The sequence below is a fragment of the Prorops nasuta genome, unplaced genomic scaffold (assembly GCF_024137725.1).
Source record: "Prorops nasuta isolate Cenicafe-Biocafe unplaced genomic scaffold, Cenicafe_Pnas_1.2 PNAS00010, whole genome shotgun sequence".
Taxonomy (NCBI): domain Eukaryota; kingdom Metazoa; phylum Arthropoda; class Insecta; order Hymenoptera; family Bethylidae; genus Prorops; species Prorops nasuta.
In genome coordinates, this window is record NW_027116807.1 from 3,386,475 (window position 1) to 3,413,269 (window position 26,795).

Sequence of the window (26,795 nt, forward strand, 5' to 3'; positions counted from 1 at the left end):
TCAGTGTGCTAGATATGCACTCTTGACACCTCCGCGAAGTCCCTATCGATCGGAACGCAAGCATATAGCGTTTAGGAAGTCGAAATAGTAGTCTTCAACGTTCTCGACGGTCGAGTCGGGTAGAATGCTGATATCACAAACGTATACGATGAAACGCGGCATGAGTCAGTGTGAAGTCCCTCCAGTTTACACGCCCAGCCCAGTTGCCCAAAAGCAAAAGCCTATGCAGCTTATATTGCGCTGTTCACCAGCGTCTGACTTTAATTATGTTTTTCCCTCTTCAGGCTGTCACATTGGTCACTATGACGCGTCGAGCACTTGGCCAGTACCAAAAGTGGTCGCTTAGAAAGGAAAACATCGGAGAAAAGAAGATATAACTTAAGTGTTGATAAAATAGAATTAATATAATTTTAATTTTGCAATAGACACATTAAATATAAATTTCTTTGAAATATTTTTTCAATGTTTTCCTTTATAAATCAGTACTGAATTGGCCACCAGTTGGCGCTGACTTTTGCGTGCAACAGCGGATCTGGCTTCACATTGCTCCATAATCCATAGCTCCCATAAGCATGGCCGTAAGCAGCCATGAGAAAAGCTTTATAATATAAACATAATTTTCAAGACAATTGTATATTTATATAAATACATATAAGTGAAAGCAAAAAGTCTTAATTAATGTATAGTGGAAGTGCAATAATAGTTCAAATAAGACAAGTGTGGTATATGTTTTCTCACTCTAAATTATTGCATTAGTGCAGCAAAAAAGAACAAACCCACTCTTCAAATCAAATACACAAGCTACTAAGTGCTACTATATACATTTTTAGTTTTGTATGTTTTGAGAGTTTTATATAAAACGTTTACTATCGAAATGAATAAGTTTAATCTAAGGCATAATTTCTGTAAATAGTATACAGCCTTCAAATTGCAATGTAATTTTATGTTAGCTCGTGACTCATTTTATTGGTATAGTATATGAAAGCTACTTTAAAGAATTTAGTAATTCCTTTGGTGAAAAGAAATATTTTTAATCATTTTCGGCAAAATGTCGTTTGCTGGGCATTCGGAAAAATCAACACATGAAGGACAAGTAAGCAATAAATGGTTCATTATCATTTGTTAATTATAAGGTTTTATTTGATATGATCAATATAATAATCATTTCACTTTTTATTTTATAATAATAATAAAATATATATATATATATATATGATATGTAAAAATGTTTATCTTCTAGAATAATGAAAGGTGGAATATGTGCCTTGAATTAGCACTTGAAGGTGAGAGATTGTGTAAAGCAGGAGATTGCAAATCTGGTGTGGCATTTTTTCAAGCTGCAATTCAAGCTGGAACAGATGATCTTAGAATTCTAAGTGCCATTTACAGTCAACTGGGAAATGCTTATTTTTATCTTGGAGACTATGTTAAAGCAATGCAGTATCATAAGCTAGATCTGACATTAGCTAGAAACATGGGAGATAAGCTAGGGGAAGCAAAATCAAGTGGAAATCTAGGTAACACATTAAAGGTTATGGGAAAATTTGATGAGGCTATGATATGCTGCAAGAGGCATCTGGAGATTTCCAGGGAAATTGGTGATAAGGTGCCCTAGATATTTTATTATTAGTATCATAATATGATGTTTATCTTGTTTTTGCATTAATTAAAAAATTTTCATAGTTGAGTGAAGGCAGAGCCCTTTATAATTTAGGAAATGTTTACCACGCAAAAGGCAAACAGCCAGGGCGCACGAATCATCACGATCCGGAAGAATTTTCCGAAGACGTCCGACAATGTTTGCAGCTAGCTGTTCGCTATTATCAGTATGAACTATATATTGTCGCTCTTTTATTGAAACTGTAGGGTGCAGTAATATTAAAAATGATCAAATAATTTATTAATAGAGAAAATTTGGAGTTAATGCGAGAATTGGAAGATTCTGCTGCACAGGGTAGAGCGTGCGGTAACCTGGGTAATACATTTTACTTATTGGGAGACTTCCAACAAGCAATTTATTATCATAACGAAAGGCTAAAAATTGCAAGAGAATTCGGAGATAAAGCAGCCGAGAGGAGAGCAAACAGTAATTTAGGGAATTCGCATATATTCCTTGGGGAGTTTGAAAAAGCTGCTCAGCATTATAAGTTAGTATAATTGTGTTTTCTTTTATACTGATATTTAATTGCATCTTACCGATGGTCATTCAATTACAGGAGAACATTAATTTTGGCTCAAGAGCTAGGAGACAGGGAAGTGGAAGCACAAGCTTGTTATTCATTGGGGAATACATACACGTTATTACGGGATTATCCGGCCGCTATAAAATATCATCTTTGGCACTTAAGCATAGCTCAACAGCTTAAAGACCGTGTAGGAGAAGGTCGTGCTTGTTGGTCCCTTGGAAATGCTCATACCGCTATGGGAAACCATGAGAAAGCTTTGCATTACGCAAATTTACATCTAACTATCTCTAAGGAATTGGAGGATCAAATGGGTCAAGCTACGGCACAAATGAATATTGATGACTTGGAAAAAATTTTAGGACTAGAAAAGGGACAGCAGGATAATAATAAGGAGAACCAAATTCAAACCTACCCTAAGTTGGCTTCGAATATCAATACACCCTCCCCTGGTAGATACCGCGTTCGTCGTTCTAGCATGCATAATTTGGATCTTATTAAGGTTAGTTAAGGCATATGTCGCTTTTATCAATAATAAATGTATAATAACGAAAAAAAAAACTTTCTATAGCTTACACCGGAAAGTAAGCAGAAAGAAATCACTGCTCAACCAATGTCGAATAAACCTGGTTTCCACGCATCTCAAAAAGAAGAAGATAATTTCTTTGATCTGTTGTCTCGATTCCAATCTGGTAGAATGGATGATCAGCGTTGTGCACTGAACACAAAGCCTATCAAAATGAAATCAGCGACGATGCCAGTGGAGAAAGAAAAGTATGAAAATGAATGAAAAAGCTTTTGTCCGATGGGTACATTTATATAAAAATAATTTTCCTCTGTTTCTAATTAATTAATGTAGAGAAGGGGATGATCTGTTGGAATTGATAGCCGGTATGCAAAGTCAAAGAATGGACGAGCAGCGTGTAACATTACCATTTTTACCTGGTTTGAACATGAATAAGAACAATAATGAGGCCATAAGTAGAGCTTCTGTAATTCAGGATCCCGAAGATTCTTTTATAGAGATGCTGGTAAAATGTCAGGTAAAAAATGTACCAATATATATTATCTGTATTTTCTCTATAAATTGATATGCTCTCAACCTTAAACGATACTTGACAGAGCTCACGTTTAGAAGATCAGCGCAGTCCTCTCCCTGCTGCTGTAGTGATACAAGACACGGAAGAGGATAGCCACCAAAGATCGACAACAGGTACAACGCAGTCCGGAGCAACAGTACCCGAAGAAGATCTCTTTGCTTTAATTCAGAAACTCCAAGCAGGACGGATGGAGGATCAGCGTGCTTCAGGACCTGGAAAGACTTATTAGTTATGAATAGTTTCATTTCTTAATGATGAACGAATGAGCGCGAGATTTTATGATAATATAAGTAAAAAGTTTATAACATTTATAAGTCCATGATAGGTATGCGGCTAACATTTTAAGAAATACTTTTAATTTCACGCTAATCAATTAGCTATATATTTATAAGTTAACTTTACTGTGCTTATATATTTTATTTGCTCCGCTGAAGCAAACGCATCGGCATCGAAGCATTCGCTGCTATAGAGCGCTTTCTGATTACCAGATAAAATGATACCGTCCAAACGTCCTTATTTGCTTCTTCTTAAAGAATCTGACTGGTAAATCTAAAGCCGATAAAGATTTGTCTATATATCTTTTATTTAATCAATTTTTATTTTTCTGATTATGAAACATATTCATATGCTTTTATTAAAAAAAGAAATCATGAATTTTAAAGCCATAGGTCACTGCCAACGTCGAAGTATCCGTTATTTGAATACAAAGGAAGGAGCATTTCGTACAATTGGAGACCTATTACAATAGCATTCAGCAAATATAAAGATAAAGTCTACTGGAATGGTGGAAGCAGCATTTGGCGTATATTTTTCTGTCAACTTTTTTTATCTCTTTTGTATTTTTCATTAGTATGTATATAATTTACATCTATCTAGATATAAACAACTGGCAAGAGGAGCTTTTACTTGCGACAGAATAAGAGTAATGCTACATTCTCTATTGAAATTGTACATTGAAAATTATAATTATGACAGCCGTGCCAAATAGTACTGATCTTGTAATCTGTAAGAATTATTTTAAAATGGAGCAATGGGTACTGAAATCTTGTATTTATACATTAAAAAACTGTTCAATCTAATTTAAGGTGAATGAATGCGGCAACTTGCGAATAGCTACTCTTTGTTTAGTTTCTAATGAAATATTTATATATTTATATATATATACCAAAACCGGAATCATAAGTAATAGAAGCAGTAGCACGTTCATAATTTTATTCCTCTTGCTTGTTTTAAACTAATAATTAATTGTAAATCTTTATTCGAGCGACAATCGATTTTTTCTACCTAAAGTACAGTTACAATGGTAAAAGTAAGAGTATAACTAATTTAGATTAATATTTTTGACAATTATAATAATTTGTTATTATCGAACGTCAAGAATTTATTTTTATTTGCGTAACACATGTCGTACAATATCACTACGTACGCATTTTTTTTTTATTATGTTTCATCTGATTTACTTAAACACTACATTCCATCGTATTTTTTAGGAGAGTGTAGTTATACCCTATTTTAAAGAGTATTAATAAATCAATATAGCATAGGTAAGAAAAGAAGAAAAATAAATTAATTTTTAACCCATTTAATTTGAAATTGTACTCGATTTTTGTAAAAAGATAGTCCCGTTCCTGAATTTCTCATCAATCACATTTCTAGGCACGACACTCCAATCGATAATGTTTATCGCCTATTCCCGATTAGGATGCTTTTATTAGCCTTTGCTAGTTGGCCCGACTTTTCGTCTGCCCGTCAGTCGTTTGGTGTCAAGGCCATAAAACATGAGTAGATTCTTTAGCAAATTCTTCCTGACACTTTGCACCACGTATGCGCCTTGCGTCTTGTTAAAGAAAATAATTCGCTGACTCTTTAAAAGAAGCAGCCTTTTCTGCTTGCTCTATTGCATTCTGGTCCGCATACGAGAGATTTCTTCAGCACGGAATGTCAGGGGTTACCGATCTTTCACCGACAATACGAAATTACGTAATGTTAGGAAAAATAGAGCGAGAGAAAGATATGCCTCGAGTGTGACAAGCATGTACGATTACTTGTATCGTGTAAAATTAATTATTTATTATGAATGAGACAAAAGTACCTAATCGTCGTGTACTTGTGTCTGCATGCACATTCTAACATTATTATTGAAAATTGAACGTTGCGAAGGAAACTGGAATGAAATGCACCGGAGGATGACACAGATTTTTGTCAATGATATTTTTATAAGATTATAGAAGATTTTATAGAGCGGGCAAACTGAAAGTTGTCTCTAGTGTGCGTGAATGCGTAAGTTGGTGAGGGCGTGAATGCGTGCGTGCTGACACATGCGTGGTGTTGACAGTAAAGTAGAAGGGGTGGGACCGTCGTCTTACTCGGTATGGAGTGGGATGTACACGAGGAAAAAGAATACAGGATAGAAAGAAAGAAAGAGAGGCAAAGAAGGACTCTCCAGATGAGTCTTCCTCTCCCGGCAAATCCCCGTTTTGTTCGTCTTCTCCAATCTTCCTCTCCTCTCAATTTTCAGTCTTTCTTCAGTCCCTAGTCTCGCTCACGCCGAGTTCCGCTCCCGCATCTTTTCGGGGCACCTCCGCCGACTCACACTCATTACGCTTATACATTTTTAACGAGAAAACCTAAAAACGAGAGACTGCGTTTATGTGTGTGAGTGTGTGTGTATGTGTACGCGCGCGTGTGTGTGAGAGGGAGAGAAAGATAAATCTGTGAGTAATTTGATCGGCGAACACAGTACACGGGTACGCGATACCGTAAAATCTGCTTTTGTGTATCACTGCTCCATTATATTTTCATTCAAAGAAACTGATGTTCCAAAGAGTTAAAAGTACAAACAGCTGCGGCTAATTCCTTTACCGCGAAAAGTTTCCGCTTTAGTTTTGTCTTTTTGAAAGATAAAAGCCGTTAGATTTCTTCTTATTCCGGAAACAGTGCAAATATTACTTTGCATTGTCGTGACGTACTAATTTACCACTTCCGGAACAGGTTCACGCTTAAAGATAGATCCCCCCTTCGACTTATCCAAATAATGACTCCTACTGATTTCCGATAGATCGAGAAAAAGGAACACGGTGAGGGTGTGCGGGGGTAGAAACAAAAAATTCCAAAGTATAGCAGAGTGTGAGAGAGATTAACGTTTGTCACACTTGGTCGTTATCAATGAATGGGCAGCCCGTATGATTCCAAAGTGAACGCGAGAATGTTTAAGAGCGAGAAAGCGACTGTCAATTATAATAGTAATTAAATTTGTCAAGATTATTAAGAAAAGGAAAAACGGGAGAAATAAAGAAGAGAGATCGAAGCTAAAGCTGATTTTTGGAGGATAGAAGATGCGAGCTCGCCAAGAAGGGTTGCTTTTACTGGCAACATGCTTCCTTTTGACGGTTCTTACTGTCCAGGAAAGTTGGGCATCTGGACAGCGATACACCGACAGCCCTTCCCCAGATATCGACAATGCTGTACAATCAGTCTCGCCACTCGGGTAAGTATTCGCATCAATCATTCTCCTTTCGGTACTGCGTGGACACGTCTACTACTTTCGTGCACGCGAGCTTCTCCTTACATTTTTCTTTTTTCTTAATGCACACTTATTTCTCACTAATCGACACAATAAAAGCTCTTCCGAAATTTATTAACCCACTCCTTACGCAAAGGCTCCTTCTCTCGTGTGTTAAACACGTGATAAATACAGTCTAATTGGGTTATCACAGTATGTACTTATAAATATAACTATATAATGGGGACCATTAAATTTTGCTCTATCAATCGTACTACAGATCGTTTGGCCGCAGTGAGAAGGGTCCCTTATCGATTAACTTATCTCCATTCATGAATTACAGTCAACTCTATTTTTCTTTCGGACGAAGAACGCGCATTTAACTGTTAACGATGTGCTCATCTCAGGGTTAAAAGCTTTTGTCGCAATTTACGAATAGCCAACCATTAAATATTAAGATCAGCTTATCGTTTCGGTTTATCCAATTTTCAATGACCTTAAGCCTACATCAACGCCGCAGACTCATGGAATTATTACCAAATATATATATATGTATATATATATATATAACTCGGCCGAGCAATTATAGTTGCATGCCTCGATTACTCGCTTCGTGGATCGCTCTGGGGAAGCACTCGTGTTATAAAGATATTATTATATAAATTAATTAACAGCATTATTGCACCAGGGAATACTTTTGGCGTGGTATCGACCGAACGACAATATCAGCCCGCAAAGATTCCGATCAAAACAAACGCAATTAATCGGTCTATAATTAATTTTTCTTATCGCATTTGGTTTCTCGCGTCGGTAAGTTTCAAACGGCCTTCGATACTGACAAAAATCCTCGTTTCTTCGACAGCAACAGCACTTCCTGTACACTCTAAGCTAAAATTATCGCTCTTCCGAGCTAGAGGATGAACGGTCGATTGCGAGCGAGAGGACTGTCGTGGGCTCTTTGGAAAAATCCTTGCACACGTCCTTCCGCATGAATTGCGCTTTCAAGCACGTACTTTGAGCCAATTGAAACACGACTAACCGTGAATAATCGTGCAATTAATGAGGCTATCATTCCTGAAATAGATTCCATCTGTCCAATTTTTTCAGTCGATTTCGCAATTAATAAAAATGTAAACGAAATCGTAGCGTATTCTTAAATTTGTGTCAGTATATATATATATATATATATTAAATCAGTAATATAAAATGAGTGGGAATATAGGCTGCATTAATAGACAATGCTGCCGAAACATTATTATCGTAGTTGAAGTAATGGAGGCTTCGACTCGTTAATTAAGCCTGACCTCAATGTTCTTCGCAAGCTTCTGAAATAGTATAAAGAAGAATAGCAGCACGTTTTCTTTGTTTTATTACATATCTCATCTATTCGTTAAGTCGTTTGCGCGCGAGCTATATATTAAGCGTGGTTGGTGCACTCTGCGCTTTTTGATCAACTTAATTCTAACGACTCTCTTCTTAATCAACTAAGTCACTTTAGCTAATATCTGCCAATTGCTTGCCATAGGCACGATGATGTAGTACAATAGAGGATGCTAGGTGAGCCGAAGCCACTTAATTTTGCACATTTCTTCTTATGCAATACTTAATATTAATTCATCAAAATTATACAGAATTATTGTCGCAATCTCGTGCTGCAATAATCGCGTTACTCCTACAAAATTGTAGTACGTGCTTTCGAGAAGCGGTTAATGTCACATCATTTGCACAAGATATCTTAATCATCCCCCCTCCCCCCTCCCCTCTCTATCTGTCTATCCGCCAGCCCTTACACAGTACGTTGTACTTTATCATCATGTAAATATTATCTCACTGCAATATACTATAGCGCTGTATATAGCACGCGCATATAATTCACTTGCGGATAACGCACGCACGTTTATTATTTCAGTGCACGACTATATAAACAAGCGGATAGTTTAGACTCGCGTGAGTACAAAAATTCTCGGCATACGCGTTTTCTTCCTTCCATACAGTACACATATATATATATATATATATACCATACGGAAATGGTTGATCAGAGGGAAGAAAGGAAAAGGACAAATCCATAATAAGCATATTGGTTTCGGTAGCAACGGCGCCAAGGCGCGTAAATGGAAGAGTACCTACTTGTTAAATACAATTAGATAGAGTCTGCCTATATAGCAGCTGACGTTAATTACGAGACGCAAGATGTGAATGGCCGCCTTGTCCCGAGGTGGCACTCCACTTTTCTCATTTGTTTTTTTCCCCGTTTCTTCTTTATCTTCCTCTTCTAACTATTTAGCCACCGCTCTACGCTTATAAACTACTATCAATACAGACCCGTATATTGACTCGTAGAGTATATACGATCGAAGGAGAGGGCGAGGAGAAAAATACGAGTGATTTACAGACTTCCGTATGACGATGTTCCCCTATGAATTCATCCCGTTTTCTTTATAGGCCAAACGTCTGTAGATCGAGGTACAAGAGTTACTGTTGCCCAGGATGGTCGAAGAAGCCTGAGACAGGATTATGCGTGATTCGTGAGTATCCCTCTCCGTACACGAAGAACGCGCAGTATTATAAACAACGCTGTAACATATTCCTAAATCAAAGAGAAGGATTCTAACGATAAAACTCGGTTGTTCCTCGCTAGCAATCTGCACCAGACGGTGCAGTCCGGGAAGATGCGTGAGACCGAATATCTGTCTGTGCGATGGTGGTACCGTTGCATCGGTGTGTAGTCTCTCCTCCAGCAACAATCAAAGCAGAGGTAAAGACAATCTTCCTACAGTAATAAAGAAGATAGCCTTACGATCAGCTTGGATCGAGCTGTCATTGCAGCTGATCAATGTAATAATGTAAAAACAAAATGTGTTAAGCAACCACGCACGAGTCGAGTAGCAGTGTGACGACGGATCGAGGAGAGTCCGGCAGATGCAGGGTGCATTGCATCAATGGTAATTGCGTTGATGGAAGATGTCAGTGTCGAAATGGATACAGCGGAGAATTTTGCAACGAGCGTAAGTTTAAGATGCTTCGAGCAGTTGTGGTATACGCAATTCCGATGAGTATTTTTAATATAGATCATAGAGAATTATTGCAGTAAGAAAGAGTATCGGTACGATGTAAATTTTTGATAGCCGTCTGCAGAGAGGCTTGCTTGAACCAAGGAAGATGCATCGGTCCGGATCGTTGTGCCTGCATTTACGGGTACACCGGAAGGCGCTGCGAGACGGATTACAGGACGGGACCGTGTTACACGAAGGTGAAGAACGGCCAATGCTTGGCAAATTTGCAGGGAGTGGTGTGCACTCGTCAATTGTGTTGCGCCACTGTGGGCAAGGGTTGGGGTCATCCTTGCGAAAGATGTCCGGCCAGGATGGACTGCGAACTGGGTTACCTGAAGACCAATCAAGGTCAATGCGTTGGTAAGGGACATTGTGCATGAGAATAATATGGGAGCTTTGGAATTTTTTGAGAAAAGGACAAACGTTCGTCTTGCGTGTTCAGATATAAACGAGTGCGAGGCTATACCGGGTCTCTGCGAGGGTGGAAAATGCTTGAACACTCCGGGCTCGTTCACCTGCGAGTGTCCCGAGGGCCAGGCGAGGGATCCCGAGACCAACGAATGCAAGGACAGGGACGAGTGTCAGGAGGATGGTAGCATTTGCTCGGATGGTCGGTGCATCAACACCAACGGTGGATATTACTGCGTGTGTGATCCTGGATTTATTCAGAGTCAGGATCGGAAATATTGCATCGGTAATTTACAGTTGAAATCTTTATCGATGAGAGACGTTGGTTTTCTCAGAGTGTAACTATATGACGAATTGCTTGTATGTGCAGATGGTAGGCAAGGACTGTGTTATACAGCGGTGAATAGGAGTGGCCAGTGTAAAAATCGCCTGGCCATGAGATTGAGCAAAAAGGATTGTTGCTGTGGCAAAAATATGGGTCGAGGTTGGGGTGACCACTGTTACATATGTCCTCATCCTGGTAGCGGTTGGTATTCTCACTATATAAGTATAATTATAATAAATTCTAGTAATTAAATTAACAATATTAATTTTGCAACTATTTGGTTGTTCTGCGATTCGACGTAATTTTACAGAAATTTCTTACAGCTGTAATTAAAATAATTCTTGCGGTATACGATTATCTTGTACAATTATACCCCATTACACAGACGATTACAATCGATTATGCTCGGCACAATTGGAGCCATTCACCGAGGTGAACGAGTGCGTCCTCCGACCGGACATTTGCGGCAACGGCAAGTGCATCGACACCAAGGAAGGATACGAGTGCGAGTGCGACGCAGGCTTCGCGAGGAAGGGAGGTCGCTGCGTGGATGTAGACGAGTGCCAGTTGGACTATTGTCAGGGTGGCACTTGTCAAAATTTACAGGGAAGTTTTGTATGTCAGTGCCCACCTGGTTTCGTTGTCTCTGGCGAGGGCAGATATTGCACTGGTACATTATTATTATTATACTTACTCTCTCCTTCGACATCTAGTTACCTCTCTGTCCATAAGACACTTGCATGCCACCAAATATATAAATACAACACTAAAATATGAATCACAGATCACGACGAGTGTCAAGACACAGGAATGTGCGCGAATGGACATTGCATCAACATGAATGGCTCCTTCAGATGCAAATGCAACGACGGATACGTTTTGTCAGGAGCGAAAAATATTTGTATCGGTTGGTATATAAAACAAGTTTTTAATACGATGTAGTTAGAGAAAAGAGCACGTGCTCAATAATGAAATAAATACACACATATGCATTTGTGCTTATCTCATCATCAGACGTGAACGAGTGCAAAGAAAATCCACGAATCTGTTTGAACGGTCGCTGCGAAAATACAGCAGGTTCCTACCACTGTATTTGTCAGACGGGCTTCACAGCATCCAGAGACAACACTTTCTGCGTCGACATGGACGAGTGCTCGACCAATGGGATGTGCAGCAATGGAAAATGCATAAATATGGAAGGATCGTTCAAATGCGTGTGCGACTCGGGCTTTCGTCTGGGCCCTGATCAGAGTCACTGCATCGGTAATGATTCTCGACTATTCGTGTATCTTAGAATCCATGAACATTGATCATGGCAGTTAATTAACAAACCAGCTGGCGAATTACAGATATCGACGAGTGTCTGAGTGGACCGTGCCAAAATGGACGTTGCGTGAACACAGTGGGAAGCTTCAGATGCGAGTGCAACTCGGGGTTCAATTTAGGTCCGGACGGGAGATCCTGTTTGGATACGAGGCGAGATCTTTGCTATTCGCGTTACAAAGATGGCCAGTGCTCGAATCCAACGTCGACCGCTGTGACGAAATCGAGTTGTTGTTGTTGTACGGTGATTCTTGGTCAGCCACTTGGATGGGGTAGCACGTGCCAGGCGTGTCCACTGCCAGGAACCTCGGAATTCGAGGCTCTCTGTCCGCATGGTGCGGGAATGACGTACAATGGTGATGGTGGGTATATCGCTTGATTCGATGCACAATTGTTCAGTCATAGATCAGCACAGAGAGATCTTATTTACCGTCTTCCTATTCGCAGACATCAACGAATGCGCTCAAAATCCTAATATCTGCGTAAACGGTGGTTGCGAGAATCTCATGGGTACTTATCGATGTATATGTGACAATGGTTACCAAGTGGATGCCACTGGTAAACTCTGCTCCGACATAAACGAGTGCGAACTGGAGGAATCGCTCTGCAGTGGTGGTCAATGTCGTAATACTCCTGGTAGTTTTCAGGTAAGGATATATATATATAGCATTGTCCAGATGTATATATACGTAACAGGAACCATAAACCTGATTGAAAATCCACAGTGCATCTGTCCAACGGGCACCAGATTCAACAGCGTGGATCAGATGTGCGAGGACATCGATGAGTGTGACGAACTTGGTCCTGACGTCTGTTTCAATGGAATCTGCATCAACACACCTGGATCGTACGAATGCGAATGTACTCCAGGATACATACTCGATAATACCGGTCACATATGCCTGGGTAGTATAACATTGTCGTATATATTGAATATTTCTTCTCGGGAGATTATGTCACTTCATGGTTCTTCGTCCCTGAAACTTTGCAGACAACAGGAAAGGTTCGTGCTGGACCAAAATGGTGGAAGGAAGATGCGAGAACAGTTTAGCAAGAACGGCCTTGAGATCGGAATGTTGCTGCTCGGTTGGTCTCGCATGGGGCAGTCCTTGCGAGGCCTGCGATCGTTCCTTGTGCGAGTGTTCCAAAGGATACGCCAAAATAGACGGGAAGACCTGCGTCGATGTGAACGAGTGCGAGCTGAACAATGGAATATGCAAGGGTGGAGGGACCTGCGTCAACACAGAGGGATCCTACAGATGCGAGTGTCCACCAGGACTAACTCTAGACCCGACGCGTAAGAATCATCATCATCCTCCTCATCATGATTTACCCTTGTTTTTTATAACCCATCAGAGTGTCGTTGTTGAACAATTACAGACACCACGTGTATCGATACGAGACAAGAAGCTTGCTTCATGGAGTATCGTCATGGCCAGTGTTTCACCCCGATCGAAGGTCAGTTCTCCAAGAGCCTCTGCTGCTGCGCCGTGGGACGTGCTTGGGGAACGGAGATTTGCGAGGCTTGTCCGAAGAAAGGAACACCGGCGCACAACGAATTGTGTCCAAGAGGCGGTGGATTCACCGAGCGTCAGGACATCAACGAGTGCCTCGAGTTTCCCGGAATGTGTCTCAATGGACGCTGTAAGAACACTCTGGGTAGTTACAGTTGCAGATGTAACCAGGGATTCGCGCTGGACGAGCATGGTATCAAGTGCAATGGTGAGCTTCGACTAGTCGATAGTCCAGTGTAAATCTTGTAAATTTAAGTTATTAGCAAAAAGGTGGTAATTCTAATGATCTGGATCTTCCTGGTTCCTCGTGTTCACAGATATCGACGAGTGTGAAATTATGCACGGTGTTTGTGGTAACGGAACCTGCAGGAATACCCCAGGGAATTTCCAATGCGATTGTCACGCTGGTTACAGGAGCAGCGAGATCATGAAGATTTGCATGGGTTGGTGTCGCAGTACTGGATTTACATAATTTTCAATAATTTTAACTCTTTGTTCAGTATATAGCATAAAACTTGTTCTTTACTCGATCTCGATCTCCACGTGTGTCCGATGTTGTTTTACCAGATTTCTCATTTATTCTTCAGATATAAACGAGTGCGAGGAAACGCCTGGTCTCTGTCTCGGTGGAACTTGCGTAAATACGGAAGGTGGGTTCAAATGCGTCTGTCCACCTGGCCATGAACTGGGTCCGGATAAGCAATCTTGCAAGGACATTGACGAGTGTTCTCGTACCAGTGGCATTTGCTCGAATGGCGTATGCGAGAACATGATGGGCACTTATCAGTGCATCTGTGACGATGGGTACCAACAAACGGGTCACAAGTCCCATTGCGAGGACGTCAACGAGTGCGACTCGAAGAACGGAGGCTGCGAGGATATTTGCTTGAATACGCCTGGTAGCTTTTCTTGCACTTGCAGGTTCGCATCTGATATTCTTCATCGTGGTTCGATGGATCAGTTTTTAATATAAATAATCTTATTCTCCTCCTCCTCCAACGTTGTTCCTCCGTTTCCCTTCAGGGTTGGCTTCGCTCTTGGTCTCGACGGTCGATCCTGCGTCGACGTCGACGAGTGCAAAGAAAATCCAAGGATCTGCAACGGTGGGAAATGCTCGAACACCGAAGGTGGTTACATCTGCAGCTGCACGGACGGTCTGTATCCTGCGAAGGACGGTGCTTCCTGTGTCGGTGAGTCTTGACCAACGATTTTCCTTGTAATTATGAAAATTGACAAAAGAAAAGAAAACACCAAAAAACGCGCAAACAAACACAAAACAGACGTGGATGAGTGTGCGAACCAACCAAGAATCTGCGGTTACGGGGAGTGCTACAATACTATTGGTTCGTTCAATTGTCGCTGCGAGGAGGGCTATTCGGTGAAACCCGAGGTGGGTCCAAGCTGCACCGACGACGACGAGTGCTTGTTGAATGCATATTCCTGCAGCGAGTTTGCCGAATGTCACAACACTCAAGGATCCTACGAATGTACCTGCCACGATGGTTTCGTTGGCAATGGAATCGAATGCAGGGACGTAAACGAGTGCTTGACCAATAATGGTGGCTGCGACTCTAATGCCCAATGCATAAACACCGAGGGCTCCTTCAAGGTGAGTATCGATAAAGTCTTATTCGCTCTGAATCACATGTACACGTTCCCAGACGCACGAACGAAAGGTCCAAAAGTGTATGATGCAAAACACGCGCGTATCTCTTAAACATAAGGAATATAAATATTTGCATATAGAAAATTTTCGAAACATCTTACCGTTTACGTGCAAAGGGTTCGTATTCAAATTTTGATAACTCTGATAGTTACCGAGATACATATTTGCTTGCATCTATGTCCCAAGTCAGTTTAACTATAACGTACACCCTAAACACATATGTAACTCAACTTGGCAAGCTCTAACTCGTAAAATGCACGTGATAGTGCGTCTGTGACGCAGGTTTCAGAGGAGACGGTTACAGCTGCAAGGACATGGACGAGTGTGCCGAGGATAATACGCTTTGCGAGAATGGTCATTGTCTGAATTATCCTGGATCCTTCCGTTGCGAATGCGAGATGGGATTTATGCATCCGGACGAGAATAACGAGCAAGCTTGCGTGGATATAAACGAGTGCGACATGTTCAACAATTTGTGCGTTTTTGGACGTTGCGAAAATATCTTCGGAATGTTCCGCTGCGAGTGCAACGATGGCTACAAGCTGGACGGTTCAGGGGGTAACTGCACGGACATAGACGAGTGCGAGAGTCCACAATCTTGTCAATATGGGACCTGTGTAAATACACAGGGCAAATACATCTGCAACTGTCCTCCTAATTACGAATTGGTCGAGGCTGGAAATGCGTGCATCGGTATGCAAAATATATCCTTATATGTGTTATATACAGTAAACTCTTTAGATCTACATAGATTTTCTTTTAAATATCATATAATTGACATAGGTATAGCATGTGTAACGAAGATTTATATTGATCCATGTGTACGTATAGATAGACGCGAGTCGTATTGCTTTACCGGTTACGAGCAAGGTGGAAGCGGTAGGCCACAATGTATTTTCGATGTGGCAACGTTGGTAACGAAGGCAACCTGCTGCTGCAGTATTGGGACAGCCTGGGGCAATAATTGCGAGGAATGTCCCAAGCCTGGCACGAAAGAGTTCGAGGTGCTCTGTCCAGGAGGATCAGGATACAGGCCTAACAAGGTCACGGTGGTCCTCGAGGATATAAACGAATGCGAGGAGCACGAGAACATCTGCCAAAATGGACACTGCACTAACACATTTGGGAGCTTCATGTGTTCCTGTAACGAGGGTTTTCTCTTGGATGATACGAAGACCAGTTGTATCGGTGGGAAAACAAGAAATTTAAGTCCACTTGTACATATGTAGCAATTATCCAGGAACGATTTAAAAATGAATAATAATTTCAGATATAAACGAGTGTGCCCTACATCCAACCATATGCGGTGTTGGCCAATGCATCAATGATCAAGGAAAGTACCACTGCGAATGTCCCGAAGGATACATGGCTATGCCAGGTGGAAGTTAGTAAACGTCTCTTTACTTTTCTAATATAATTCATATACCTTTATGTTTTGATCATTAAAGCGTTAATTTAATTATTAAACTCAAATGCCATTGTACTTTGACTCTGACAGAGGAATGCGTCGACATGAGGAAGGAGTCCTGTTATTTGAGCTACGAGTCCGGTAAATGCTTCGCTCCCATGGTTAATCCACAGACAAAAATGTTATGTTGCTGTTCGATGGGAGCTGCTTGGGGCAACCCTTGCGAAAAGTGTCCTGGTGAACGAACGCGTGAGTTGCCACAACGAACGAGTTCAATTTACCATATAAATCTATGAATTAAATTGCTAAAAGACACACTCGGTACAATCCTACGTATAATTTATTTTCAGGGGATCACGAGATACTGTGCGGTCTGGTACCAGGTCAAATCATGAACCCCATCACGAATCACAGCGAAGAGATCGACGAGTGCGCTCTGATGCCAACGATGTGCACTCACGGACGTTGCATCAATACCCCGGGAAGCTTCGAGTGCCAATGCGACCAGGGTTTCGTTTACGACGAAGATTCTCATCAGTGCATCGATGAGAACGAGTGCTTGCAAGTACGAAGCAATATTTTCCGGATGCTTGTACACAATATTGCCACAGCTGACTAGGTTAAAAGTAAATTACAATATCTCTCCGTTCTCCGAATAGGTGCCAAATCCTTGCGATGGGAATGCTCGGTGCGTGAATCATCAGGGGTACTTCGAGTGCGTTTGTCCAGCTGGATACAGGCTGGGCATCAGTCGGCGAGATTGCACGGACATTGACGAATGTTACGAGCGTTCCGGAATCTGCAGCAACGGCGCTTGTAACAATTTGCAAGGTGCTTTTCAATGCGTCTGCCATTCAGGGTTCGTTCTTACGCGCGATCGGGACAACTGTGTGGATATCGATGAATGTCAACGTAATCCAAATATTTGCAACAATGGTACATGCATCAATACTCTTGGATCTTACAAATGCCAGTGTTACGATGGTTTCAAGCTCAGTCCCAACAATGATTGTCAAGGTAATGCATTCCATGACGCTGAATGTATATATATATATATATATATATTGTGCGAGTGTAACAATAGTATTGCGGCCATTATCGTAACACTCTCGCCAGAACAGAATAATTATATAATTGGAATCATTGCGGTACAGATATCGATGAATGCCGAATAATGCCTTTCCTTTGTCGCAATGGGAGGTGTCGAAACAGCATTGGTGCCTTTATTTGCGAGTGTGCGGAAGGCTACGTGCTGGCGCAGGATGGTCAACATTGTAGGGATATCGACGAATGCCGGGAAGTACGTGAATCGCTGTAACGAATCATCGCCTATTGGTTCCTGACAATGATCGATTATTCTAATGGAGCATTATTTTCTTGATTGCCAGGTACCAGGCTTGTGCCCTTCGCCAGGAAAATGCCAGAATTTGATGGGTTCTTACATATGCAATTGTCCTCCGGGGTATCAGCTGGATCACAATAAACGCAGATGCGTTGGTACGTGAAATCATTGGATGATTATTGAATTATAATATGAACGAAGCAAGTTTTGGTGAGGGGAAATATATATACATATGTATAGCGATATACTAATCGAGGGGCTTGGTAGATATCGACGAATGCGTGGAGACTCATGGAATCTGCGAGAACGGCCGGTGCATAAACACGGAAGGGGGTGTAATCTGCGAGTGTCCCGTTGGCTTTCAACTGAGCGACAAGCCAAATTCAATGAGATGCATCGATGTTCGGGAGGAGCAGTGTTACGATGATTTCAGACGGGGACAATGCCAACTACCTCGGCAAACCGGAATGACGAAGAAACATTGCTGTTGCACTATGGGCAAAGCTTGGGGCAGATATTGCGAGCAATGTCCTGATCAGAATGATGGTAGGTCAAATTGATTTCATGTCAATTGTAATGATTAAATCTTTCCGTCTTTTGAGAGACAATAGTTTCACGACAGCGAATAATGTTAAAAAACCTACTAGACGCTGCTACTGTAATATATATGTAATACTCGAAGAACCATGATGCGGATCCTGAAGACGTTAAAGAGAAGAAACGAATTAAAAATTTAGTAAAACGTTAAAAATATAATTCTAGTCTGATATATAATGTATAGAAAAGGAACGATCGATCCAAATTTGTTGACAGAGGAATTTGAGAAGCTGTGTCCCGAAGGACCAGGACGAGACGACCACGGAGTGGATCTGAACGAGTGTTTATTTATGAAAAATGCGTGTTCCGGCGGGGAATGCGTGAACACCGACGGCTCCTTCAGATGCGAGTGTCCATCCGGTTACGTACTGGATGACACTGGGAGACGATGCGTGGATCACAACGAATGTTCAACGACGCAAAACATTTGTGGAAACGGTACGTGCACCAACATTGACGGAGGATTCGAATGTTCCTGCAACGAGGGATACACACCGGGTATAAATCAAATCTGCGAGGATGTGAACGAGTGTTTGGAGCTGGGCAACCAGTGTGCTTTCAGATGTCACAATGCTCCTGGTTCGTTCAGATGCATATGTCCCTATGGGTACACCTTGGCTCCCGATGGTCGTCACTGCATCGACGTGGACGAGTGCACAACTCCGGCGAATAATTGCAAATTTCAGTGTAAAAATCTGATCGGTACCTTCATGTGCATATGCCCACCAGGGTACCAGCAAATTGGTACTGCGGACGAATGCAAGGACATTAACGAATGTGCTACGAATTCTGGACTTTGCCAACATGGTCGCTGCTACAACTTGGAAGGAAGTTACAAGTGCATCTGTTACGATGGTTTTGAACAGAGTCCTGATGGGAAATCGTGCATTGGTGAGGAATTAGATTTATTTATTTGTTTGTTTGTTTGTTTGTTTTTCTTTAATCTGTGTGTGCTAAAACGAGAAATTTGCAGATCGAAGAGTGGGCTACTGCTTCCTGCATACGATAGGAGGCAGATGTACAGCTAGAACCTCGGAATTAAGAACGGTTACGAAAGTCGATTGCTGCTGTACAATGGGTTCAGCTTGGGGTCCACATTGCGAACTATGTCCTTCGAGGGACTCTGACAATTACAAGGATCTTTGCTTGGATAAAGGATTCTCCGTTGATGGACAAGGCGAGTGTCGTTGAAATTCTACAGAGTATGGCGTAGTAAGCTTGAATTAGCTCCATCTCTTCATTTTATTTCATCAATGTGCTATGTCATCTTACAGATATCGACGAGTGCAAAACTATACCAGACTTGTGCAAAAATGGTATCTGCGTTAATACTCTTGGTTCCTATCGGTGTATTTGCAACAAGGGTTACAAAGTGGATGAAACTGGCATACATTGCATAGGTGAGTCCTGTGACTCGAGTTATTATTATTTTTGATCGTATCTCTAACAATGAGACGCGTGATCCTTTAGACATAAACGAGTGCGAGTTAAGTACAAAGCCATGCAAGTACAACTGCCAGAATACAGAAGGAGGTTTCATTTGCTCGTGTCCCGTTGGATTTATCTTGAATCCGGACGGTGTAAGCTGTCGGGACTTGGACGAGTGTGCAACAGGGAATAACTTGTGTCAACAAAATTGCATCAATACCCAAGGAAGCTACACGTGTGGATGCGAGGAGGGTTACAAGCAAGATGGAGATGCGTGTCATGGTAAATTCTTGTCCAGTTTATTATTATTTATTGTACGAGATAACTTGTGTGTGTAACTCTGTACGAGTATGAACGATGAAATCCCCTGCACAGATATAAACGAATGCGAGCAGCATGGTGTTTGTCCGAAACCTGGCACGTGCATCAATACATTGGGCAGTTTTAGGTGCATATGTCCGAGAGGTTTCAAGGTCGACTCTTCCGGAAGATTTTGCACGGACCACAACGAGTGTGCGGATGATAGTAATTGCGAGCATGGTTGTCAGGTACGAGTGGTGTATAGAGGAGTACGAGAGACATGATGAGAATATTATGGCTGATGAGTGAAATAATTAATTGCAGAACTTTATGGGAAATTATCGTTGCGGATGTCCGGAAGGATTCGTGCAACATCTCTACTATAATCAATGCATCGATGAGAACGAGTGCAATGCATCCCCTTGCGGTGATACCACTTGCATAAATACGATTGGTAGCTATAAATGTGGCTGTCCTGATGGGTACCAGTACGACAACAACTTGCAAATCTGCGTTCAGGTATTTTAGCAAAGTATTGGTATGGCTGGAAGCAAAAGAATCATTTTGATCGTAACCTTCGGAGAATGAGTTTTGATTGGGTTTTAGGTGAGCGGTGGATGTATGGGTAGTCCCTGCTCCTTTGGATGTACGCCGAACGGTTTGAGTGGTTTTGTTTGCGGATGTCCCACTGGATATCAAAGAATTGGTCAGGTTAGTCATCGAGTGGTTTGTAGCAATATACTGTGATTATTATGAATGATTTTTGAAAGTATAAAAAATGATTGCACCAGGGTCACTGTCTATCCACGATAAATCCCATATCTCAAGCTAATTATGGTGAAGAAATTGGCAATGTTCCAACGTACGTCATTAATCCTGATCCATATCACATTCCACCAGCTGACGATAAGACTATATCGTCCGAAGGTTGTTTCTCTTGCAAGGTAAGAATTTCCACAGCACAATTGGGAAGCTGTTACTTAATTATTATAAATGTTTCTTGTTCGTTTAGCTAAATGGTAAAGGTAGGAATAGACGAGAGACGAGTATTGGAGCAACGAGGCATCATCATGGACAGCGATACGTTCTTAAGATAAGTCTTCGACAGACCAAATATCGTACGAGAATACTAAAATTGCAACCAGCTGTGAAGGTTGGTTCCTTAATCTCATGATAAAATTTATAATTATATACATATGCACTGTTTCAAATCCATCTTGTGACCATTTTTAACATTATCAGGAGGAAGACATAGTCTACAGCATTGCTGAAGACGACAGACATAAGAATCACTTTGAGATTGTGAACGATCAAGGCATCTGGGCTCTGCATTTCCGAAGTCGACTCAAAGAACCAGGCGAGTTTGACATAGTGATTCATGGACGTTCCAAGGAGAATGGTACGAGCGAATTGAACGAATCGTGGCAAAAGCCTCTTACCTTTAGGGTACACCTCATAGTCGACGAATAAACGATGTATAGTCCCTTCTAGTTAATTATCACTATCGATGTATTAGCAACCTATTACATTTATTGAAAGAGAAGCGCGTTAAAGTATTATCTTATACACTCTGTGTTCATTCACACTTCTCTGTGTTCATTTATATCCGGCGGTATCATGATACCATATGCTATATATTCGATACTGCTCGTTCTTCTTTCCACAATATTCTTTACAATGTTATAATTAATATATATATATACATATATATATACAGGAAATTTGTTAAAATTCCTAAACGACATTCCATAAAGTAACAAATTACTCGCTACTGCGTCGAAAATGTAAAAACATTGCTCCAATAATGCTTTTTTACTGCCAAGAAAGAAAAGACAAAAAAAAAAAACAACTAACTGCCAATAAAGCTTAGCAATATTATCGTTAATTGGTAGAAATAATCGATTAGCAATGTACAAAGTAGTGTATTATGCTGATGCAAATTAATGTGCTATAAATTAAGCTACATGAGCGGATATTCTATGGTATATACTCGTATTTATGAGATTCACTGTAATATGAATGAAAAATTCTCAAAAGTGGTAGAATAATTATTTTCAAATGATTGATTAAGAGAGACTAATCGAGACTCTATATACATATATATATATATATATATAAATATATATACAAAGATATGTATAATAAAATGATTCAAATCAAGCCAAATTTGTAAGTTATATCGTGTATATAAACCTGTCCTGGATGCAGAATGCAAGGTGGAAAATGTTCAATGTTTACAGCATTTGGATAATTTTGTGGAGACAACAGAAACGCGCTATGCCTACCGTAACGCACACCATTTTTACCAAAAACTTCTGTCTCCTGATCGTCATCGAGATTGCCTGGTGGATCATTGCACGTATAAATCTGTAGTGCAGGATGATTGGAGTAAATTTCTAGAAATCTGCCTGTATCCGGATGTAAAATTCTGCAAGTATATATATATATATATGTAGACATATACAAGGTTGCAAGAGTTTATCCTGAAGCTGTTTATAATCTACCGAATTTACCTAGCGTGAAATCGATAGCACCATCGATTGGGACTAGAAATACAGAAGATGTGATCGTATCCACCCTTTGGTACTTGAGCAAGACGTTTTTTATGGAACTGCGTTGGCGAGCGCAGATCGAAAACTGTGCTCTCCACTGGACGAATAGACTCGATGGAGATGTTGTTTATGCAGCTTCTATGTATCCATCTATCCGAATTAACGGTTACCACGTGTCTCTTCAACTCTTTGGAGCCCATTCCCTAAATTGATAATAAGATGATAAATGGATAATACTCTCTAACACACTCGAAGCGTTCGTCGTACGTGGCCGGCAAGATTGAACAAGCAATAATTGCTAATGTTGACTGGCGTTGATTTCGTGGACGTGGCACAAATATTGATGTGCAACTCATTGTCGTCGGTCCAACTGTACTTCACTTGAGTTAACATAAAACCAGGATAACCTTCGTTGCCATTGTAGCTGAGGTGCGACATCACCTGCACTCGTGTGACAAAAAGCTCATGGTTCACCCTCGTTAACAGCGCAATTGACGAAATATCAAGTAAAATGTGCCTACGACTTGTTTGTCCAGAACGTAAGAGTCCCAATTGACGTTGTCGAAAGCCACGAATCCTCCGTTCCAATGATGCAAGCCATTTTTGTCGTTGAGACTGAGCTTGTATACGCGACTGTTGACTATCATAGCCCCATTTGTAATCTCATTAGCCACTCGTCCTATGATACCTCCGACATACCTATTCTTCGAATAACCTGATTGTATTAATCATCTATAATTCCCTTTCTTACACACCAGCAAGGCAAGTTTTACCTTTCATGTCGTCATAACCAAGTAGAACGTCACCGATAATCCCATTCTTGTTCGGAACTCTGATGGACTGTATCCTGGCTCCGTAGGATATTAAACGCACGGACGCTCGATTCTTGTTTGTCAATGTGAACCTTAATGATAATGATAATTCCATTAAAAATTCGAATAGTAGCGATAACGAACGCGAGCGAAAACCTTTTAACTATCTCGTATTTATTTCCATTGTTAGACTTTTGATCGATGCTCGCCACCACGCCAAATCCATCCTCTTGAATGACTGTGTTCATCGCAGACATGGCTTCGAATAGGAGACTAATTAATTTTGATGAATTACCGAGGATTTAAAGCGCGACGAGGTCTGTTCTGTGTACGGGGAGGAATTTTCGTTGCTCGAGTGAAGTTGTTTCGGTGAAAAAATTGAACGATGCGAATATAGCTCGGAGCTTGAGAATCGACAATCTGATAATCGATGCGGTTGCGAATGGGTGGGAAACGTTGGAATCGAGGGAAGGAGAGTCGAGAGAGAGAGAGAGAGGAAATGTTTGGAGGCGTTGAAACATTCGATGGAAATAATTACATTAATGGCATTGCGAAGGGATAAAGAAGGCCTGTGGATGTTTCTTCGTTGGGACGTTCGGCGTCTCTGGGTGGCGGCATTGCGGAGTAAGGGTATAGGACGTAACAAGGGAGGGAGAGGGTGGGAGGGGGGACACGGATTTTGCGCACCCACTAATACACATACAACACGCATAGTCTATCCGAATGAATGGCAAAGCTCCGTTAACATAATGCTACACCTAACCCATCCACCGGTTGTTTAAAGTATGTATGTGTAGGAGTGAGCTCGTGCCTGCCTACAACAACCACTATATACTCCCTCACTTTCTTCCAAACAATACATAATACCATTCTGTCTCGGTAACGACAACAATGAACGCCTGCACGTCCCGCTCGAAAGTAATTATCTTAATGTCGACGAGGCGAATACCGTGACGCACACACACCGCGAAGCACGCGTTTCAACGTAAATTCAGGACCTCGCAATACATATTCCCGCGAGATACGGTGTATCACCAGGCGCAACCCCGCCACTTTTTCAAACTCCCAAACCCCTTATACGCGTATATTCCTCGTAGGATGCTTCTAAAAACTTATTTCAGCACTTTGAAATTGTTCAAAGCCAACGTCTGCTTCAACTCGACCAATGTGATTTCTCGCCTTCTTTCTCTCTTTAATAATATACATATAGCTGTGTACATATTATCGATACTACGCGTAACCAATGCAACTGGTTATAAATTGCAATCCCAATTAGTCGCTGGCGAGCTGTACAAATACGGATTCGATAACCCTGACGAATAAAATGAAGTGGCATTTGTAGCGAGGTAGACTCGGAGAAAGCTTTGCTCGATTCCGGCAAAGCAAGCGCTTTCTTGCCAGGCGCCCACTTTGAAAATCGCAGTGGCAGGGGGCAATCGCTAATTACGCAACGCGTTCGAGCGTGCGAGAGAGGTAGAGTGAGGTTGTCGAGCTTACTGTGCATCTCTCTCTCTCTCTTCCTCCGATGCGTCTAGCTCGACGATTACCTATAATTATCCGAGAGCATACTGCCACAATCTTTGCTGAATCAATTCTCAAGCAGACTGTATATATGCATGCATATATATGTATACATGGCGTATTGTATTAATACTAATTCCGCGCGCGAGGAAATCACACGCTCGACGCAGCGCCACGCGACGATGATACGAGATCTCCGATCGCTAATTAACCGAGTTTGTCGCTTCTGCCATTTGCCTTACGCTAGAACGAACCGCGTAATCGAGTATTTCGACTCGAGCGAACACTCGCGCCTTCTCGTCTCTCTACGCGAATCTGCTCCAATAATAAATTATTATAGAAATATAATTACACGATATATATCTCTGATATTATTTATTCGACGAGTGGAAAATGTTGAATGGACGTTTAGAGACCTTTGTACAGAGAGACACAGTGGAGATATTCTTGACGATTCGATGGAGCGAGAGGTGTACTGAAAATTATTTTAAAAATACGATTATTTAATATCTGGGATATAATTTACTCGGTAAGTGGAAGGAAAGTACGTTGAATTAAGATTGCGAGGCCATTAGAGAGACAATGGGTTTTTGTGATAGGTCGGTGCAAGGAGAGCTATACTTAAATTACCTATAGGAAGCATTGCTGCATTCATAGGTGGGATAAGCATTGTCGCGTCCCAGGGGATTGTCTCGCGTACAACGACTAGGGAAAGTAGAGTGTAGAATGAGGAGCGTACGATATAAAGTGAGGGTAGGTGTAAATGTGGTGAGGGGGGAGGGTAGAAGTGGAAGCTTTATTAGGTAGATAAGCGAATGCAAATATATCTATATATAGTATATGGATGCCCATCCAACGCATTGAGCCGGCTCGTTTTACTCACTTCAATGCCTAATGGAATTGAGTTCTTGCCCCTTCCAACCCCCCTGGCTCGCCGTACTCGCCCGAACGGACAGAAAGGCGCAAGAGGAACGTGAAAGGAAGGCCCAACGATACAGAGCACACGCGGGATAATTGGTATTTTGTCTCGTCCAATCCTTTGTACGCAGAGTTTTAATTGACTTGGAGAGATTTTTCAATGCCAATTTGCACCCGATTGCATACGTTGTGCCTCCTCCCACCCCCCCCCCCCCTCCCTCTTCATCCATGCCACGACGTCGACACGAATCTTCTATATTGAAATCTTTGCTAATCTTCTTACAATAATGATGATAATAATAATGGGAGAATGATGGAAAAGAATTTCGTAAGACGCGCCAGTGAAGCCACTTAGACCGAAAGATGCCACTGCGAGCTAACCTGCGCGCGCACGTTCTGCGCAGGATGATCTACGAACTGGCTGTACAGTGGCTCATCCTGTAGCTGGCCTCTCGAGTTTGCGTTCTAACGTGAGAAGCCAGCTTCGAGATAAATATTTTCAAAATAAAAAATTATTCTGCTTCATTCGTGGTTATTGTAGATGACTAAGACTATATTTTTTATTTATTTTAAATTTTGCTATAACTATTCTTCTTGCACAGGAGTTTCTATTACGAGTAATTATATAGACAACTATACGATCCCCGATGGTTGAAAAGAAAAATAAACTTGTAGAAAACGCAGCGTATGATCCTGAGCCACTTTGCTGGTATTTCCCAGAGGACGCTATATAGAGTTCTCCGGCTCTTGTCTCTGGGTCCATTGTGGAATTGAGGATTAGAAGAGTGGAAAGTGCAAAGCGCAGTCTTCGCGATTCAGCGAGGAGAGAGCGGAGGTTGC

At 41.4% G+C, this 26,795-nt stretch overlaps 3 protein-coding genes across 5 annotated transcripts; 2 read left to right on the top strand and 1 right to left on the bottom strand.

Annotated features, from left to right (window-relative positions):
* The first annotated feature begins 531 nt into the window (after window positions 1-531).
* pins (G-protein-signaling modulator pins) lies at window positions 532-4,855 on the top strand. The gene is made up of 8 exons (XM_066732561.1): window positions 532-1,093; window positions 1,241-1,606; window positions 1,684-1,826; window positions 1,908-2,147; window positions 2,217-2,685; window positions 2,755-2,957; window positions 3,043-3,226; window positions 3,306-4,855. Exons 1-8 carry the CDS (start codon window positions 1,049-1,051, stop codon window positions 3,510-3,512), a joined length of 1,857 nt encoding a protein of 618 aa, XP_066588658.1. The 5' UTR covers window positions 532-1,048; the 3' UTR covers window positions 3,513-4,855.
* A 1,008-nt stretch (window positions 4,856-5,863) lies between these two features.
* On the top strand, window positions 5,864-22,307 carry LOC136776863 (fibrillin-2-like). Of its 3 annotated transcripts, none has more exons than XM_066732753.1 (39): window positions 5,864-6,116; window positions 6,275-6,770; window positions 9,231-9,313; window positions 9,427-9,543; window positions 9,653-9,793; window positions 9,914-10,201; window positions 10,284-10,535; window positions 10,620-10,775; window positions 10,960-11,244; window positions 11,359-11,481; window positions 11,589-11,837; window positions 11,924-12,259; window positions 12,345-12,544; window positions 12,623-12,803; window positions 12,889-13,194; window positions 13,278-13,619; window positions 13,729-13,854; window positions 13,999-14,332; window positions 14,435-14,601; window positions 14,692-15,020; window positions 15,344-15,770; window positions 15,909-16,265; window positions 16,348-16,461; window positions 16,576-16,734; window positions 16,836-17,050; window positions 17,145-17,502; window positions 17,640-17,785; window positions 17,874-17,982; window positions 18,095-18,373; window positions 18,641-19,315; window positions 19,398-19,601; window positions 19,699-19,824; window positions 19,895-20,134; window positions 20,228-20,400; window positions 20,477-20,671; window positions 20,759-20,863; window positions 20,944-21,096; window positions 21,165-21,305; window positions 21,395-22,307. In XM_066732753.1, the coding sequence occupies exons 2-39, from the start codon at window positions 6,619-6,621 to the stop codon at window positions 21,620-21,622; spliced, it is 8,571 nt and encodes a 2,856-aa protein (XP_066588850.1). In that variant the 5' UTR covers window positions 5,864-6,116; window positions 6,275-6,618; the 3' UTR covers window positions 21,623-22,307. The 3 variants fall into 3 exon arrangements, with proteins under 3 accessions (XP_066588850.1, XP_066588848.1, XP_066588851.1); XM_066732754.1 differs by having other exon boundaries at window positions 5,928-5,997; window positions 6,342-6,770; XM_066732751.1 differs by having other exon boundaries at window positions 5,864-6,770.
* A 354-nt stretch (window positions 22,308-22,661) lies between these two features.
* On the bottom strand, window positions 22,662-23,351 carry LOC136776954 (galactose mutarotase-like). The gene is made up of 3 exons (XM_066732903.1): window positions 23,226-23,351; window positions 22,972-23,145; window positions 22,662-22,907 (listed from the first exon to the last, which is right to left on the bottom strand). The coding sequence occupies exons 1-3, from the start codon at window positions 23,349-23,351 to the stop codon at window positions 22,662-22,664; spliced, it is 546 nt and encodes a 181-aa protein (XP_066589000.1).
* Between the last annotated feature and the right edge of the window lie 3,444 nt (window positions 23,352-26,795).